Below are 18,116 nucleotides of genomic sequence, written 5' to 3'. Positions count from 1 at the left end.
CAAAGGGCTCTCACCTGCAATTTCACACATCAGAATCTCAATGACAGCCTTGCCCACTATGGCTGGCCCAAAGCATTTGCACTGAGAAACAATTAACACCCAAATTTCTGCAGTTGGAGTACCTCAAGGCTACACACCACAGGTTCTAACCATTCAGTTCATATGGTGAAAGAGGTCAAGAAATGAAAGGGTGGGGGAAATGAAACAGTAAACACAGATGGACTTCATTAAGTCCACTGGTGTCCCCTTGAAAACGCACAAGTTTATTAACACCGAGTAGAAAATACTTAAAGATTTATACTCCATTACAAACATCAGTAAAACTTACCGGTATTAGACACGCTCTTTAATGCATTTAAAAAGAGTACATGGGATTTTCAAAAAAAGTACAGTTAATTTCAAAAAGAAAAGCACCAAAGGAGCTATTTTTATCATTTTTATTCAGTAGGTTTTTCTTGTGCCAGAAATGGCAAGGGCAGCAATATTACAGTCGGTTGTTAAAACATCTGTATGCAACAAAAACCACCTGACCCACTGACCCAACTCTGACCTGGTCATGTCCTTTATGCTCCAACAGGGCCGGATGGAGGAATCCGTGAGGTCAGAGAAGGAATGTTACAAGCATTAACAACAAGCTGTATGTAGATAAAAAGGGGGAGGGTGGGGCGAGGGGAAGAGAACATTACGGTAATGAGGGTACACAGTAAAACATTGCCATATCATGACTGAAGGACTTCCTCAAAACCTCACCACAATGGAAGGCAAAGGAGTGGATTAAATGAACGTCTGATGCAGTAAAATGCTAATGTAGTAGCCCATAATTTGTAATGCAGAGACAACCTCCCTCCCCGCCAAATGACTAGCGATCATGAATTGCAAGTTTGGGTGGGGTTGGGTAAAGGAGTAAAAAGAATTCCCTGCGATAACGTGACTGGTGTGCGTTATAAATGGCACTGATTCAAGAGAGGTGGTGGGGAGGGGGCCAGAATGGGCCTCTCTCTTACAAGATACAAAGGCTACACTATCTTAACTAGGCAGGAATCGGATTCTTTCTTCACTGCACAGGTTTTAATTCACTTTGTCCTGGAATATATACAGGTTGTTGGTTGTGGCTACGGCAATGATATTTTCCTTCGGGTGCCAAGCTGTGTGCAGGATCTTCTTGTTGAAGTCCAGACTATCAACACTAATCTCGTCCTTCTTCCTCTTGCCACCTGAACACACCCTGCGTGGTTTCAGGATAGCCCGTGGTTTGCTGTTCTCTCTCGAAGCCTCTAGCGTAATGTCCCGTTTTGTGTTTCTATCGAACATTCTGAAGAAATTGTTGTACGACCCAGTCATGACAACACTGGAAGGGGTAAAACATGCAATTATTAGTAAGTATACCGGTGCATCACTGAGTCAACACATGGAGCTTTGCTGCAATTTCAAATTCTGGCCTGGCACATCACAAGATTGTTAACATTTCACTGGGAAACTTGAGCCTTACAACTTCATTTAAAGAAAATCTTTTTGTGGCTTTGAAAAGACATTCATTAATTTTGTCAGTCTCTCAAAGATCAGTTGGTGCTCACTGTATCAGAGCTCAAATGCACTGACCAAGCCTGGTACTGCAAATGCTGGCCACTGAGCAACCTTCCAAGGTAAAGTTGCAACCTTATTGCATTTACAATTCACAAAACCTACAACACCCTTCCATACCAAGTAAATGCAAACTTTTATCTTACAGTTTCTTCAGTTTTCCAATTGATGGCAAATCAGCCATTCCCCATTTTTCTTCTCTAAGTGAGCCTGCTCCTACAATGAGGCCATTGGCACAGTGTTAGCCATGCTCCTCACAATTCTTTATTAATGGATGCCATAATTTGGGGCCAATATTTACAAGAGAATTGTTCGAAAATTTAGACAAAGTTTCAGGAATGAGCTACTTCTGATCAATAATGCTGGGAAACTATGACTTCACTAAACTTACACGATAGGCCCCCAACGCAAGAAACACTAGAAATGTCAAGCCAGGTCAAAGTGTGCAACACGCGCGTGTTATCTGCAGCTCATCCCATGACTAACACATCACTCTGCACTCCAAGGCTCAAAATATTTTCTCCAGGCAAGTCAGTAGGGAAGAAAACCTAGAAATGTACTTTTAAACATATGGATCAAGTGGATACAATTGAAATCTTACATTAGATTACTGCCCATTACACATTTAAAAAAATTAGTACTCGAAAGGTTCTACCCTGCAATCAATATTACATCACTAACATTACTCTGGCATAACAATACTTTCAGTAAACCCTGAACTCAGCAATTCCTCCAGTATTTCCAGAGGAACAAAGCAACGCATTTGCTGTTTACCAGGACACATTCAATTTTAAATTTCTCTTCAAACATCCACTCTGTAAAGCCTTTGATTGTTAACCACCTAAAGTTGTTGAAACCAAATTATGATATTTTGAAGTCTACCAGTGAGCCAACTGAATATAGGCCACGATGCACATTACTGGAGTACAAGTTGAACTAAAAATAACTTGTCTAAATGTACAATCTGAAAAATTAAACAAAAGCAAAACCAGCACATCAGGCAAGTGACCTTGCCTTGCAACTCTTACCGTCATGTACTTGCTTTCAACCAAAATTTACTGAATCCATTTTATCACTGATTGAGCCAGATATAAAAGTTAAGACAACCCCATCTTCTATTACTAAGAGTAAGCATCACCTGGCTACATTTTCCCCCACCTGCTTCAGGACATAAACATGATAAGAACCCAATCCCCAATATGTGTTAACTTTCACAGAGAGGAAATCCAACTTTTAACCACCAAACAAAATCACTTTTCTTCCATCCACTCACTAGGGAAAGAGAACATGACCACCTCAGAGGTGTTACTGCAGCTGAGTTTGTTGCAACCAGCACAAACACTGTTTAATTGAAACAGCCATTTTACCCAGTGGGAAGAGTATCAGGTCTACGCTTCTTTCAGGAGTCAGACTAGCTGCACACCCCTGGAAAACTGTTGACCTGTCGAGCTTGGTTTACCAAGTCTGCGAAGGGGCACCAACTTGATTTCATTATTGCATCGCCAGACATCTTGAGCCAAAAATAACACTGACCAAATGTCATATTTCAAAAAAAAAGTTGCAAGCCATGCATTCTGGAACTAATTATTGGCAAGCACAGGATCACAGTGCACACAGAAATTACTGGTCCCATGATACAATTTACCGACCTAAATACCATCAGCAGCAAGAACAGAATAATTGAAGATCTCATTGTAGAAGAATCAGCTTTTACCTATCACATCCATTCCAACAACATTCGAACTTGTCAAAAATACAGTCGTTTTCGTATAGTGAGCACAGTTTGCTTCGGAGGTATTCATGCACCTGAAAGAACAATCAGCAAATCAGCACCAGTAAGCCAACTTGAACTGAGTGAAAACTAATCTGGAGTTTCATTCAAAATACAAGATCACAAATATTTTTCTGGCTAACTGGACTCCCACTAAATCTTTTAATATACTGACACAGACAGGTGTAGTAAAATCTAAAAATCTAGATTTTCTTTGGGGGGGGGGGGTGGGGTTGAATAAAGTCATGAGGGATGGGTTATCAACATTAGAATTCCTTTTACAAAGTAAGGAAAATTGAACTGATTTGTTTATCAGGTTACAAGAAATTGGTCTCGCTTCATCAGAATCCAATCAAACTTCCAAATAGCCCATTACATTTGGGCAATTATAGTAAGTGGACCAATCTTTGCCCAATTAAGTTACTGTCCCTGCATTGTCATCCCTTCAGCCTAACAAGATGCCTTAGGTCAAGAAAAGTAACTGAGAACAAAAGGAGTAAAAACACCAAAATAAAACCAGGTGATCTGCATCAGACACAGTAACATCAGACATTTGAAAGGGTATGCACCAAACTTTTACATTCACAGTGCAAATGTTAAGGACCTATAACTGGCACCATCACTAGGGTACATTTGTTAAAAGGCTACAACTTCATTGTGGTAATGGACTTATAAAACATACATTTTGCGTCTTGTACTGCTCTGACCCAACCATTATTTTTCCAAACACAGAACAGCTGATTTTGTACCTTGGATTAAGCTTGGATGGAAGTGCTACCAACTGAAGCAAGTCAGAAGACTGAATGCTAGCTCCGTTCCAGGACAGCAGTAAATGATTTAGGAGGACACTCCGAATCAATACTGAGGTAAAGATACAGAGTCAGAAATGCTGCTTTTTGTATATTAAACAGAGAATTCGCCCATCTGTTCTAAAGACGCCGGTATACAATTTGAGGAAGGGATTACGGAAAAAAAATAGCAAAAGACATAACTAGTCATTCATATCACAACCATCCATGGGGTTGTGGTAGTTGTAAATGACTGCTATACCTGTGCATAACAATGACTACATTTGTTTTATGTGAGATATTAAGATAGAGTAGGAAACTTTACAGTGCATGTTTTTCTTATGCTAGCATTAAAATATAACCTATCACCCAAAAATCAATGGAGGCATTTCATGAAAAGGTACAAATCTGAACTTGCGCTATTAGTCAAGTGCATTTTGCAGATTAGTTGCCAAAACTGTTCTTTTTGTGGCAAATGGTAAAATGAATAATTCAGCTTATGCAAGGATGTTGTAACTACAAATACAAAAATGTAATGTAAGGTTGTATTCTCATTTCCAGTTGCTATAACCAGCTTAGACAATTCCTAGTGGAAATGAATTTATAGAACAAGTGTCCCTAATGCGTCATTAGCTAGCTATGTCGCTGGACAAGCTGGGACACATGGGAAAATATCACGTTGGTTTAGCAGGTGCTGTTTGTCTGATGGATTTTTTGGTGGAGGAAGCTTCATTCTGTACCACACCTGTCTCAAATGCATGAGCTGAAAAACAATAAGTGCACCCTGGCATCCAAGTCCTAAAGTTCATAACCACAGAATTATCAAGCAGTTTGCCAAACTGTCAGGTTAACACAAAATGGTAGGAGCCCGTATACCTGGTATGTCTCCACAGGTCTGCTTTCCATATTTAAGTCCCAGATTTTCACTGATAGGTAATCTCGTGTCATCATGTAACGACCACTATGACTGAATTTGACGTCTGATATTGAAGAAATTATTTCTGAGAAGAACGACCTGTTGCTGGGATCTTCAGGTTCTTCAAACACTGTTGGAGGAAAAAAAATGTTGAGATGGTCCAGAAAGTTGACCCACTCCATTCCTGCATTTTTTCCCCACTTGGTAGCACATAAATAACTGTCGCCTTGATCGTACAAAATATCCAACACCTTCTACTTAGCAGAATTATATTCAAGTCATACCCGTGAGCATCCTCACTGAAAGGTTCACTGCAAGAAATGCAAATGCATGTTTGACAAAAGAAAAATAGCTGAAATCCCCTTATCAAACACATTTGACAAGGAAACTTGCATGTTCTGCCATAGCTAAAGCTATGTTCAATTCTGGTCGCCTCATTATAGGAAGCATGTGGAAGCTTTAGAGGGTGCAGAGGAGATTTACCAGGATTTTGCCTGGATTGGAAAGCATGTTTTATGAGGATAGGTTGAGTGAGCTAGGGCTTTTCTCTTTGGAGAGGAGGATGTGAGGTGACTTGATAGAGGTGTACAAGATAATAAGAGGCATAGATCGAGTGGACAGAGACTTTTTCCCCAGGGAGACAATGGCTAACATGAGAGGACAATTTTAAGGTGACTGGAGGAAGGTATAAGGGGGATGTCAGGGGTAATTTATTTTTTTTTTACACACAGGGAGTGGTGGGTGCCTGGAACGCACTGCCTGCAGAGGTTGTGGGGGCAAATACATTAGGGGCATTTAAGAGACTCTTAGATAGACACATGAATGATAGAGAAATGGGGAGATTTGTGGGAGGGAAGGGTTAGATAGATTTTAGAGCAGGATAAGATGTTGGCACAACATTGTGGGCTGAAGGGCCTGTACAGTGCTGTAGTGCTCTATGTAAGGTGGTGGACACCGTGCTGTAAAGGTTTTTAATCACCTTTAACCGTATTTTTGGATGCTTCCCTCTGAGCACGTAGAAATCTAGTAAATTAACAGGATGCCAAGTGACAGTCAGCAAAACAGGTACTGCTGAATTTTGGTTGCCATGTCACCACCTTCAATGCAAGAGTTACAAGTCAATGCAAAGTTATCAATTTACTTTAATGGGTGGACCACAACTTCCATTTCCACAGTGCTCCCACAGGGGATCTCTGATCTCCTTGACAAGCAAAAGAAAAAGCGAACTCTTCGCAGAACGAGATGGGGTGTAGTGCAAATGTACAGTTTTCGTCATTTTAAGCTTACAGCACAAGGGATTGGATTGGTGTGGATGTAATAGAGCATTGTGATATAGTGTCAATGTGGACCAGAGGCAAGAAGCAGAAAGAAAATCTTGGCCTACAGCTATACTTGGAATTACATGGCTGATGAAGGGCAGGACAAGGCAGGATACAATTAGTTAAACCCTGTTTGTGAAGTTGTAGTTGAGGAAATACAGGGTGCAACATTACAGTACCAACACTGCAATACCATATCAACCTGTTTAATGCTGGTAATCCACCCCTGCCCTCTTTATATTAGTGCACAACTGTGACAGAAACCGAAAGCAAAGCTACAAGAGATAGAAACAAAACATTTCTGAGAAATAAATCAGGTTTGTCAGGCTGACAAATAGGTATTCTGGCTCCACAATTTGCCTGCAAATAGATTGCAGCAGGTTGCTAAATGTCAGTGGTTACCAAACAATCCTGATTTGTTGCAGATGTCCAATCAAAGGAGTCGATTCTGAGCCATGTGAAAAGAGCATTCATTGAAAATACAAATCACGAAAGCAATAAATATGAGTCAGAGACTTACATTTGGCATGTTTGTCACACAGGGCAGCTGCTCTCATGTCACACAGTCGAATGGTTCCCTTGCTACTGCTGTATACAAATGTGTTGCACTGATTGGGGTGGAACTCTGCTGCTGTAATCACTTCAGTCAGCTCCTCCATGTTAGCAGGCTTGATATCTACAATATCTGAGACAGGCCATCAAGGATAATACTAGTATAGCCGGCCACACAAAATGACAATCTGGTTGAAGGATGGAAAAAGTCATCTTCAGCTTATGCCTGCAACTGTCAGATAGAGTAACCTATTTCTATAAAATTACAGCTGAGAAAAATAAACCCCATTGAAACAAAAATAAATTTTATTAATCACTTCTGCAAGATTTAGTTCTGCAATGGGCCATATTTGGAACAGGAAAGATATTAGCCCCAAGACGATCACCTTTTCCATTACGTCACACGATCCCATTTCCACAATCCTCACAAACCCTAGCAACCAGTCTAGCAAAGTTAGCAACTTCCATTACGGATGTTCTCTGCTAGCTTGTTGCAATGTGCTTCCATAAAAGGCTTGGTCAAATCCATCCAATGACAAACAACTTTGGGTTCCTATGAAAACATAAACTCCAAATGCCCGTTTCGAAGAAATCTGATTATTCCAATGACTGCCCCTCCCGAGCCATGAGTGAATTTGTATCAGGTCACGCTGCCTTTTCATTCTTCAGAGCTCCCTCTCCTCTCCAAGTCTGCAGTCTCTAAGATTTGCTCACTTCAAGATTACAACTGCCTGTAACACCAACACAGTCAGTTGTTCATTTTACCAACTTGACCAATTTTAGTTTTACTCTGCCAACCAAAACACCACAGAAAGTCATCAACCCAAAAAGTTAACTATTTTTCCTTCCAGTAGATTCTACCCGATCTGCTGACCGTCTCCAGTGTTTTCTATTTCCAATTACTTTTCCTTTTGCAACAAGAAGATTAAAAGCCTTCTGTAGCCTGCTCAGGTATTAGCTATACAGTATGTTGTGAAGTATAGAATACAGGCAAACTTCTTAGAGGAGCTGCCAAATGCTTTAGGTTAATAAAGTGCAAGTCAGTGGCAGATTAGATACAAAAGCTCACTTTTTAAGTTGAATAGGAGAAAGAAAGACAACAGTAAAGATGAAAAGTACAATTAGATGAGCTGTATATGACCCATTTTATTCACTTACAAGACAATTATCCAATAACATCCCTGAAGGTGTTCAAACCTGTTACTTTGCATTTCTGGTTCCACCGAACCAGTTGCACATACCCAAAAGTTCACAATTAATTCAGGGATCCTGAGCATTGTCCAGATATTTGATCTTGGAAGATCAGCAGAGTCATTAACCTGCCCTGACAGCCATGCACACAAAGTACTGGATAGCCCGACTGTGATCCACTTTCAATACTCACTATCTGGCTTAGGATACAAACGGCAAGGTGTTGAACAATATCAACAAAACAATGCATGAAATAATCCTTTGCACAGAAAGTAAAGCAAGATCAGTAGCATTGCTGCCAACAAAAAGTTTTTGCCAAAAAAAGGATCTGTGCACATTGATAAGGATACTAAAACTTCTGTCCGTGATTTCTAAATGCCACAGGTTAATCCTAAGATCATCTGCTGATAAGTAAGTTTCATAGTCACTATTGACTGAAATAGAGTTTATATGATATGTGTGTGCATTTGCGAATATTCTTCGAGGACTTGCTTCAACCATTAAATCCATAGGTTTGAATACCGGCACCTGGGGAATGAGCAGAAACAAGATGTTAAAAGAATTTAAACAATGTAAACAGTATGGAGCAAGGCACATCACTATACAGTATAGTTCTCACGAAGGGTCTTCAACCTGAAACGTTAACGTTTTCTCTTTCTGCAGATGTTGTCTGACCCGCTGAGTTTTCCCAACATTTTGTTTTTATATTACTTTTTAGTAGTTCTTATTGAAAGAATTTAATTTCATGAGGGAGCAGACTGTTGCACGAGTGGAGGTCATCCCAATGTTTATTTCTCAAAGTTAATGCTACATACAAAAAAAAAGTGTGGTCGTTTCAGAAAACCAAGTTTTAAATTGTACTTGAACACAAAAAGGTACATCCTGTGTTTAGGGAGTCGATTTAAAACTTCACAAAAAGAACTTCCTGCATGCAGAGTATGGAATAATTCGTTACAAGGAGACAGACATCATTATATCTTTAAAAGGTAAAGTGGATAAAGAGAGGAAGGCACACACTACAAAGCAGCAGGATAACAGGACTTGTGTTTGGATTGCTTTTACATATGTACCAACCCTTTGCAAATGTTTGCTTTCTTCTCTGGTGTACACCTGTACATCTCACAGCAATAATGTGCTTGTAAATCTAGAAACAGAAACACCAAATATAACACAGAAGTGCTCTCACACTGTGCATAAGCACCAGCTATCAACAGCAGAAATCAGATCCAGTACAAGTGAGCTGTCCTTCACTGAACGCATTAGCTGTTTCCATTATCTCTAAATTTGATTATACCCCACAATCCTGCCCTCAGTCACCTTCCACCCTCTCTCAGTATCATGTACTGCCCATATTCTAACTAGCACTGTTCTATTTGCTCACCATGCTGCTGAATTACACCAGATCCCATTTAAAAGTCACATTGATTTAAAGTTCTCATCACTTTCAAGTCTGTCCATAACCTTACCTCTTCCACCTCTAACTTCTTTCAGACCTACAAAGCTTCTGTGCTCCTCTAATTCTGCCCTCTGGCATAACCCCAATTTTAAATGCTGCATCAGTGGCCTTCAGCTACAGGACCCAGCAGTTCTGGAAATGATTCTCCAAAACCTCTTCTCCCCACTTTCTCCCTTTAAGGTGTTCTCTAAATTACCTCCAACAAAGTTTTGGGGTTTCTTGCAGAACATACAGCACAGAAACAGTGCAGCAAGCATAACAAACTCATGCTATTTGTGTTTCACGCAAGTCCCTTCTCAGTCTTCAAGTATTACCCTCATAAGCAGCAAATCTCTATAGTATTCACCTCAAGTACTTCCTATTGGAACAGATCAATGTCAGAGTAAAAAAAATTTCTTTCTAATTTTTCAGTGATTATCTTACACTGATGGCACCTGAATTTGCTCTTCTGTCTTGGAATCACTTCCCTTGTGTTTTTTTTTAATCAGATCCATCAATAAACTTGCAGACCTCTACTGGGCTACTGCACAGCCCCTCCTTTCAAGAGAAGAGATAGGTTATGACTCATATTATGAAAAGAATACGAAGGCAACAGAGAGCATGCAAACAAGATTAGCAAGGATGACACAGATGTTCCTATCAGGAAAGCATGAACCACCTCTCAGAAATATTGGCAGTCTGAGCTTTCTTGGGAACATTAAAACCTGAAAGTTTCCTCCAAGATGCACAATCCCGACTTGGAATTCCATTGCCTTCTTTTATCCTCACTAGAGAGAAATGCTGGAAATCCCCACTGAACACCATTGCATTTAAGATACTTGCACAATGGTGAGGCGGTGGCTCACTATCAAGGTTAATAAAGGAGGACAACTAATATCAGCCTTGCTAGCAGCACCCTTATCCAATGAATTATTGAGCAAGTCCTTTTTCAGCCTTCTCTTTCCAAGATAGAGCTAGGCTGTTCAACATTTCCTGATCTGTATAATTTTGCACCTTGCAAATATACCATAAATGCCCTCCTTTTACAAAATGGCATCCAGAACTGTGCAGGGTAATACAAGCATCTTATGTTGCCTGGCATCATATTTTGTTTGAAAATGCTCTACTGAAGGTCTGAGACTTACAATAAAGGTACCACATAAATGCAAAGATTTTTTTGAAGTTAGGCCCGCAGTTGGTCACAAGTTGCCCAAGCTGGGACTCTGGGCCTCAGCATTAACAAGAATATAGGAGCTCTGCAGCAACGGGTGCCCTGAAGCAGCATCAAAACTGCCATCGAGAAATATCTTGGAATTTTCCTTTAAAAGATAATTTACCCCAGAGTTCAGACTTTACCATCACCAGAGTCAAATGCACTTAAACATACATGCTTTAGTATTCTATTAAACAATTTGTACTCAAATGCTCACCTTAAGTGTAGTGACTGTGGCAGGATCCCTATATCGACCATCTTCCTCCTTCAAATTATATCCCTCTGGTCGTTTATCTCTTTCACTGATTTTCCACAACTTTATTGTTTTATCTGACAAAAAGTTTTTAAAAAATGCATTAATAAAGAGGGGCAAATGAGCCTATAGCCTGCAAGTGCTGGAGTGCAACTTCTAAATGATCCAAGAGGGATATTTTAAAATGAATCTAATTGTGCAATGCAGGCAACTCATCCAGACTCACCATCTGCATAAACAAGGGTCTGTCAGAAACATTTAATGATACCGATCTGGCATGTCAACTCCACTGCATCATAACAGACAGTGCAAGCAATGTTGCAATAACTAATACCAGAGAATAAATGCACTAAAGATGTAAAAAGATGAGTAATTCCAGATCAATGTGCAAACATCCTCACAATAAAACTTAGAAACACAGGGCTTCAGTACAGCAATGTTCTCTTTGAATCCTGTGATATTTCACAAACAGCTGGGAGATCAATTTAAGTTTTACAATATATTAGAGCAAAGGATTATATTTATATAGGGTTATCACATCTCTAAACGTCTCTTAAGTTATTCACACTATTTTCAAATGCAGTGACTTATGTAGACAAAGATGGCAACCATTTTGCCCATTCCATTTTCAAATAAAACAGCATTAACAGACTGAAAGGAATTGTGGCCTGAAGTGCTTTATCCATTTCATTAAGGGTGGCGAGGCAAGGAAGAAAGACTGCAGACTGTAGTCTACAATACTGACAATTCAGAATAATTTCATCAATAAATAATACCAAACCATAGCCACTTCTGACAAGGTGACCACCCTCTGCTGAGGGCTCACATGTATTTAATGCAGTGAGTCTCCTTTCTTTAAAAAAAACTTATTTCAAAACACTTGCAAAACAATTCGTCCAAAACTTTTGATAGGTCATAACCCATTGATTTCATTCAGGTCAGAGATGCAGAGTCCTGATGCTGAAACATATTTCACTTAAAACTTGCAGGGGTCATGTAGAGCATGTGGACCAACCAACACCCGGTTACTGGTGATCACTCCACCACAAGGTGGCCAAGTATCAGTGTTTCAACTGTGCTTCAAAGTAAATCCAGAGAACCCATGCATAAAGAAAGCAACAATTTAGGAATTTGTGAAATGTCATGGATTGACGCATCATGGAGAAAATCTATCTGGAACAGCCAAGTTTCACAACTTGTGGTCACAATAACCATCACCTTGGATAGGTATTTTAAAGTTACGTAATGTGTCAATACTTTGAAACAATGCAATTTGAACACTTTTGTGAGATTCCAATCGTTTGCACCAGAATTTGGAACCAATACCAACTTCCAACAACTTTACTAATCGAGCAAATCTCAGATCAATAGAAGATTTCTGTTGCCAACTTTGCAAAGAGTCTTGTTCAAGTCTGCTGGTTAGATTAAAACCCATGAAGCAGCACAGGGCCAATGGAGCTAATAGCTTTCCCATATTTCTACAACCTTCTCATTTATGAGCTGTATTTAAAGAAGCAAAGCTTTTCAACTGGCAGACTTTTTCTGAATTAAACAAATTGTTATTTGAAATTACGAAAATACATTGTGGGAAATGTAGCTTTACCATGTATGCATCTGCTATTATTTACCAGAAAAATAACCTTACGGTCAGTGCAGTTATCTGTCGAGAGATGTGCTACTGCTGCTATTACTGGCGTTGCAAACATTCCCAAAGATACATAGATTGATTGCATTTCTCAAGACAGCATTACAGATTCCACAATGAAGAGTCACCAGCACTCAAGCTTCCATTTTCCAGTATTTCTAGTCACTGCAATTTATAATTAAGAATCCATGTAAAACAGCATCTAGAAACTGTGTGAACACCTTGGCAACAGGATAAAAATTCTTTACTGAGACACATCTTGTTTCATTATTGCTGGGTTTTTGAGGCAGTGGCATACATTCACCCAAACAGAACATGTTGCAAAGCCCACAAAAGCAATTTGAAAGCTCACCCCAATCCCTCCAGTTCTGTTACAAATATCAATTTAAAAGGTGCTAATGACTGCCTGAGCTGGGACTTAAGCAAAAAAAATTGCCAGTTAATAAAAATCAGCCCAGCCATGAGTTCACGGCCCCCTCGTGCCAAAATTACTCTGAAATGTTTATTGATTTACAGTTCGAATTCCATAATTTCTGTATGGATGGCATAGAAACCAAAGTTTTTCACTGTACGTCAGTACACGTGACAATAATAAACCAATTTATTGACTTAATTGAGCAGTAGTTTCATATTTTCTGGAGTGGCTCAGGAGACACATAGGGATGGGACCTAAATGTGCTAAAGCAAAGGTGAGAGGGGAAAGATTTAATAGGAACTTGAGGGCCAAATATTTTTTTTACACATAGGCTGATACGCATGTGGAATGAGCTGCAGAAGAAAGTGGTTAAGACAGGTACAATACAAACTTTTGTAAGACAGTTGGACAGGTACATGGATAGAAAAAGGTTCAGAAGGTTATGGGCCAAATGCTGGCAAATAGAACCAGCTTGGATGGGGCATCTTGGTCAGCAAGGACCAGTTGGGCTGAAGAGCCTGTTTCCATGCTGTATTAATCTATAATCATATTACCAAAAGAACAGAGCCTGTACTGCACATTGGGTACCACACATAATAAAAACACATTCCCATCATTTCCTCACATCTCTGAAGATTAGATAAACGTTATTGTGATTAGTACATCAAACTCCCCCAGCCAATAAGAAAACAAAAAAGACAAAAGTAAACAAAAAAAATGACAATTTCTGCAGGTTGATGAGAGGGCAAATAGTATTTTAGAGAAATAAAGGCTTGAAGTATTATAAAATCTGGTGGTCTGCTTTTGAAAGTTGTCAGAATAGCTGTTGCTCGGACTGGAAGTACTGCCATGCATGCTGTTCTGAGAATGAAATAAAGGAGGAACTCACCATTTGTAGAGAGCAAGAACTGTGCAGCATTTTGCTGGGGTAACCATCTAATTTTATTTATCTTTTCTTCAATTTCTAAACTTTTCAAGTAGTCAAATTCTGGCTCATGACTCTGAAAAGTACTGTAAACATTATATTCACCTCTGCAATGAGGCTGGCTTTTGTTCTGCAAGAAATAACAGAATAGATTAGAAAACCACAACCATGATACAAAACCTACAGATGATAACTGGTTCTTAAAATATAACTATATTGTTTTTTTCCTTGATAAAGCAATGGATATAACTGAAATCAAGAATTCTGTTGCTCCTGGATAGCAATCCCTGTCAGACACCAAAGTGTAATTTGCTACACCACTATTTATCAAAGAATGTTTGGGTTGCCTACTTTACAATGAACTTCAAAATAATTGAGTATGTTTGCCTAAGAAATGCTCGAGAATTTTGGCAAAGCAGTGCACAAATGCAGGTCTCTGGTAAAAATTCCTTCAGTTATTTAAAGAATTATCTGCAGGAAAATGGACATGTCCAGCTGGTAAATCCCTGTGCCCCTTTAGGCACACAAATGGAGGCTGTAACTGTTCTAAATCAGACTCCAGCAAACAAGACTTTTGCTAACAAAGCCACGGAGAATGTTTGACCTGCCAGCCGATAGAAACCACAATGTCCACGGTATTTAGATAGCCCTGAGTCCACCATAATTGGCACCTGCAAAAAGATTCTTGGGTCCTCTAGTCTATCAGAAGCTAGGTTTGTCTGATGAGAATGATTCAGAGATCCAGGAGTTAATTAAATATAAACAAGGCATTCCTGGATTGGATGCTTCACCATGTCCTAGGGGCAAAAAGAAGAACAGCTCTATAGACACCTGAAGGTCAAGGTCCAACTGAAAACCCATGACTTAAAGAATAGATACCACTGGAAAGAGGCCCAGCAACGAGCCATGTTTATGTAGGTTCTTTAGCGCTGTCAAGACCATTACAAACCAGCCACCCATGGCCCTTAGCCAGAGCCAAGATCAAGGGTGTTCATGAAGGACAGAGAGGCAGTCAATGCCCACTCGTCAAGGGGTTTGAAAACCTTGATTGTGACTGTCCTCGTGAGCATTCTTGACTCAATCCAACAACAACTGGTTTGGTTTCCCCTTGCTGCCACCCTCAACTGACAAATCTACATGCCAACTTAATAACAAGGCCTCAGATGCAGACGGTATCCCCACTGAAGTTCTAAAACTACATGGTTGAGAAGTTTTAATCATAAATCCACAATCTCATAGTCCACGTGTGGGAAGAGAAGAATACACCAAGGGATCTCACACACTCCGTAACTGTGACCACCTTCAAGAAATGAGATGAAAATTAATTTCAATAAATAGTTTTCCTGCTGTTTACCAAGGGCTCGTCAACTGCATTCTGAGTAGCCGAACATCGTGCTCCCTAAATTATGATGTGAATTCCATCCACCTATCAGCACAGTGCACACGATCTTCACTGCACAATAATTCATCTTTCTTATTTCTCATATTTTTCTCATGCATAGGAAGTAGTCATTAGGTCCAGAATCCATGTCAGCTCTCAGGACAATCCAATTCCTCCATTTCTCTGTAACCTAACCCTGTCTGTCTATCAAGACGACCCTCATTCTCCTACCTTCTACCTACTCTACAGGCAATTCCTGGTGGCCAATTAATCTACCAAGCAGCATGTTTTTGGGATGCAGAAGGACACCAGAACACCCAGGCAAAACCACAGAGTCACAGGGAGAATGTGCAAACTCCACCTCGATAGCACTGGAGGTCAGGATCAAACCAGGGTTGCTGGTGTTAGGAGCCAGTAGCACTACCTGCTGGGTCACAGTGGCATCTTCCAAGAGGAATGCAGGGAGCAGCACCAATCATGATACATGATCTCTTTGGACTTCACTAAACCCTTTGACTATGTCAGCTGGGAGAGTCAACCTCCTCAATTTTGACTGTCCACAGAAATCCACTTTCTTGCTTCATGATGGCATTCAAGCCACAATCCTAACCAATGGGTCCAAAACAGCATCAATCTCAGCACACACTGACATCAAGCAGGGCTCTTTCACTGCCTTGACACTTCTTTCAATCTATCTCACTGCTATGGCAGTGAGCACCTTGCCCTGAACAAGCTTCTTGCTGGAACGGTGCTAATATACAGAGCTAATGGGTCATCTCCATTCCCCAACTTCTGCAGTCGAAGTGCAGTGCACAATGCCTGCATTCGCTCATGTTCGGAGGCCAAGCTCCAAGTCTTCATTGATTTGCTCACTGAAAAAACAGGAAAGGACAGGCTCTACATTCAACATCCACAATATGAAAGGTTTATTAATCTGCTCCATAATATCACCCTCAGTCAATAAAAGATTCTTGGTGAGGTTCCAGAGTGTGAACCACCCCAATAGCATAGGACAGACATGATGAAATACATTAGCACCTTCAGTGTTCCAGCACAATGTTTGGCCAATCCAGGAAAAGGATATTTGAAGACCATAAAATCTAGATCAAAAATCATGCTCTACATTCAGTGATCACTGCCCTGCTACATGCTTTCAAAATATGGATAACCTACAGCAAGTACCTGAAGACGCCAAATAAATACCACCAATGCTGTCTGTAAAATCCTCCATGAGCAAACCAAGACAACAACCATTCCTAAGCTAAAACCCCCAATGTTGGGGCCCTAGTTACACTCAGCTGTATCTACTGAGCAAGCCATGTGCTCTGCACTCTTGACACCATTCATAGCTCTTCCATGGGAAGAGGTTACCAGATGTACTGCAGAAATGATTTAAGGATACTTTCAAAGCCTCCTTGGGAAAAAATGCAACTTCTGCACTGACTCCCAGGAATCCCTGGCCTGTGATCACTCACAGTGAAAGAACATTCAAAATGGCACTGAGGCTTCAAAGTTGTGCTTTGGGGCTACAGGAAAGCCCTCCAGAATGAACACACCATCTTAAAATACCCACCCATCTAATGAGGCACCTCCTGTCCCATTCTATGAGTTTGAAGGTCCTACATTGACCTCAAAATGCACAGAAAGCAAAGACTGGAAGCAATTCTTGAATTAGAGAGACGAAGTAGAAGACATCCATCCTGGTATATCTTACTGTTTGGTCACAGAGTGGCACAGCAATCCCCCAAATACTGCAGAAAATGAAGCATGACTAGCTTCAAAACATGCCTGGTAATCAGATATATAACCACAAGAAAACACACTGAGTTGTTAAAAGATACTTTTGAACTTCTTTCAGAAAATAATGAGGAAACAAAGATTCTTCCTCTTTCCAATTAAAACCATTATAACTGAACTCATTACCAAGTTTGCAAATCTGGATATCACCTCAGAACCACACAAAGTACACATTGAGCCACCATATAACAAATAATATAGTCTAGAGTGGAAATTGCATCCATTTTATTCTATCTATATTCCATCTATAAATTCGCTGATGACACCACTGTTCTTGGCAGAATCTTAGATGGCGATGAGGAGGCATACAGGAGTGAGATAGATCAGCTGGTTGAGTGGTGTCACAACAACAACCTCGCACTCAATGTCAGAAAGACCTAGGAATTGATTGTGGACTTCAGAAAGTCGGGAGAGAACACACCAGTCCTCATTGAGGAGTCAGTGGTGGAATGGGTGAGCAGCAACAACGCCAGTGGCTCTACTTCATTAGGAGATTTGGTATGTCTCCAAAGACTCTTACAAATTTCTACAGGTATACAGTGGAGAGCATTCTGACTGGTTGCATCATCGCCTGGTATGAAGGCTCCAATGCGCAGGATCGAAAGAGGTTGCAGAGGGTTGTAGACTCAGCCAGCTCCATCATGGAAACAACCCTCCCCGCCATTGAGGTCATCTTCAAGAGATGGTGCCTCAAGAAGGTGGCATTCATCATTAAGGACCCTCACCACCTGGGACATGCCCTCTTCATGTTACTACCATCAGGGAGGTGGTACAGGAGCCTGAAGACCCACACTCAATGTTTCAGGAACAGCTTCTTCCCCTCTGCCATCAGATTTCTGAACAGTCCATGAACACTACCTCATTATTCCTCTTTTGCATTATTTATTTTTGTAACTTAGTAATTTTTATGTCTTTATGTCATGCACTGTCCTAC

The 18,116-nt window shown here is 40.3% G+C and overlaps 1 protein-coding gene across 2 annotated transcripts in view; it reads right to left on the bottom strand.

The window, feature by feature from the left end:
• Positions 1–423: 423 nt before the first annotated feature.
• LOC127584395 (serine/threonine-protein phosphatase 2A 55 kDa regulatory subunit B alpha isoform) overlaps positions 424–18,116 on the bottom strand; it is a 57,563-nt gene continuing 39,870 nt past the window's right edge. For both annotated transcript variants that reach the window (XM_052041181.1, XM_052041180.1), the window contains 7 exons: positions 13,969–14,134; positions 10,984–11,096; positions 8,469–8,646; positions 6,896–7,060; positions 5,017–5,186; positions 3,296–3,387; positions 424–1,348 (listed from right to left, as the gene is read on the bottom strand). In XM_052041181.1, coding sequence (XP_051897141.1) covers positions 1,069–1,348; positions 3,296–3,387; positions 5,017–5,186; positions 6,896–7,060; positions 8,469–8,646; positions 10,984–11,096; positions 13,969–14,134 — 1,164 coding nt within the window. In that variant the 3' untranslated portion in view covers positions 424–1,068. The remainder of the gene's footprint in view (positions 1,349–3,295; positions 3,388–5,016; positions 5,187–6,895; positions 7,061–8,468; positions 8,647–10,983; positions 11,097–13,968; positions 14,135–18,116) is intronic.

Source organism: Pristis pectinata, chromosome 29 (assembly GCF_009764475.1).
Source record: "Pristis pectinata isolate sPriPec2 chromosome 29, sPriPec2.1.pri, whole genome shotgun sequence".
Classification (NCBI taxonomy): domain Eukaryota; kingdom Metazoa; phylum Chordata; class Chondrichthyes; order Rhinopristiformes; family Pristidae; genus Pristis; species Pristis pectinata.
This window is presented reverse-complemented; position numbering and strand designations above follow the sequence as displayed.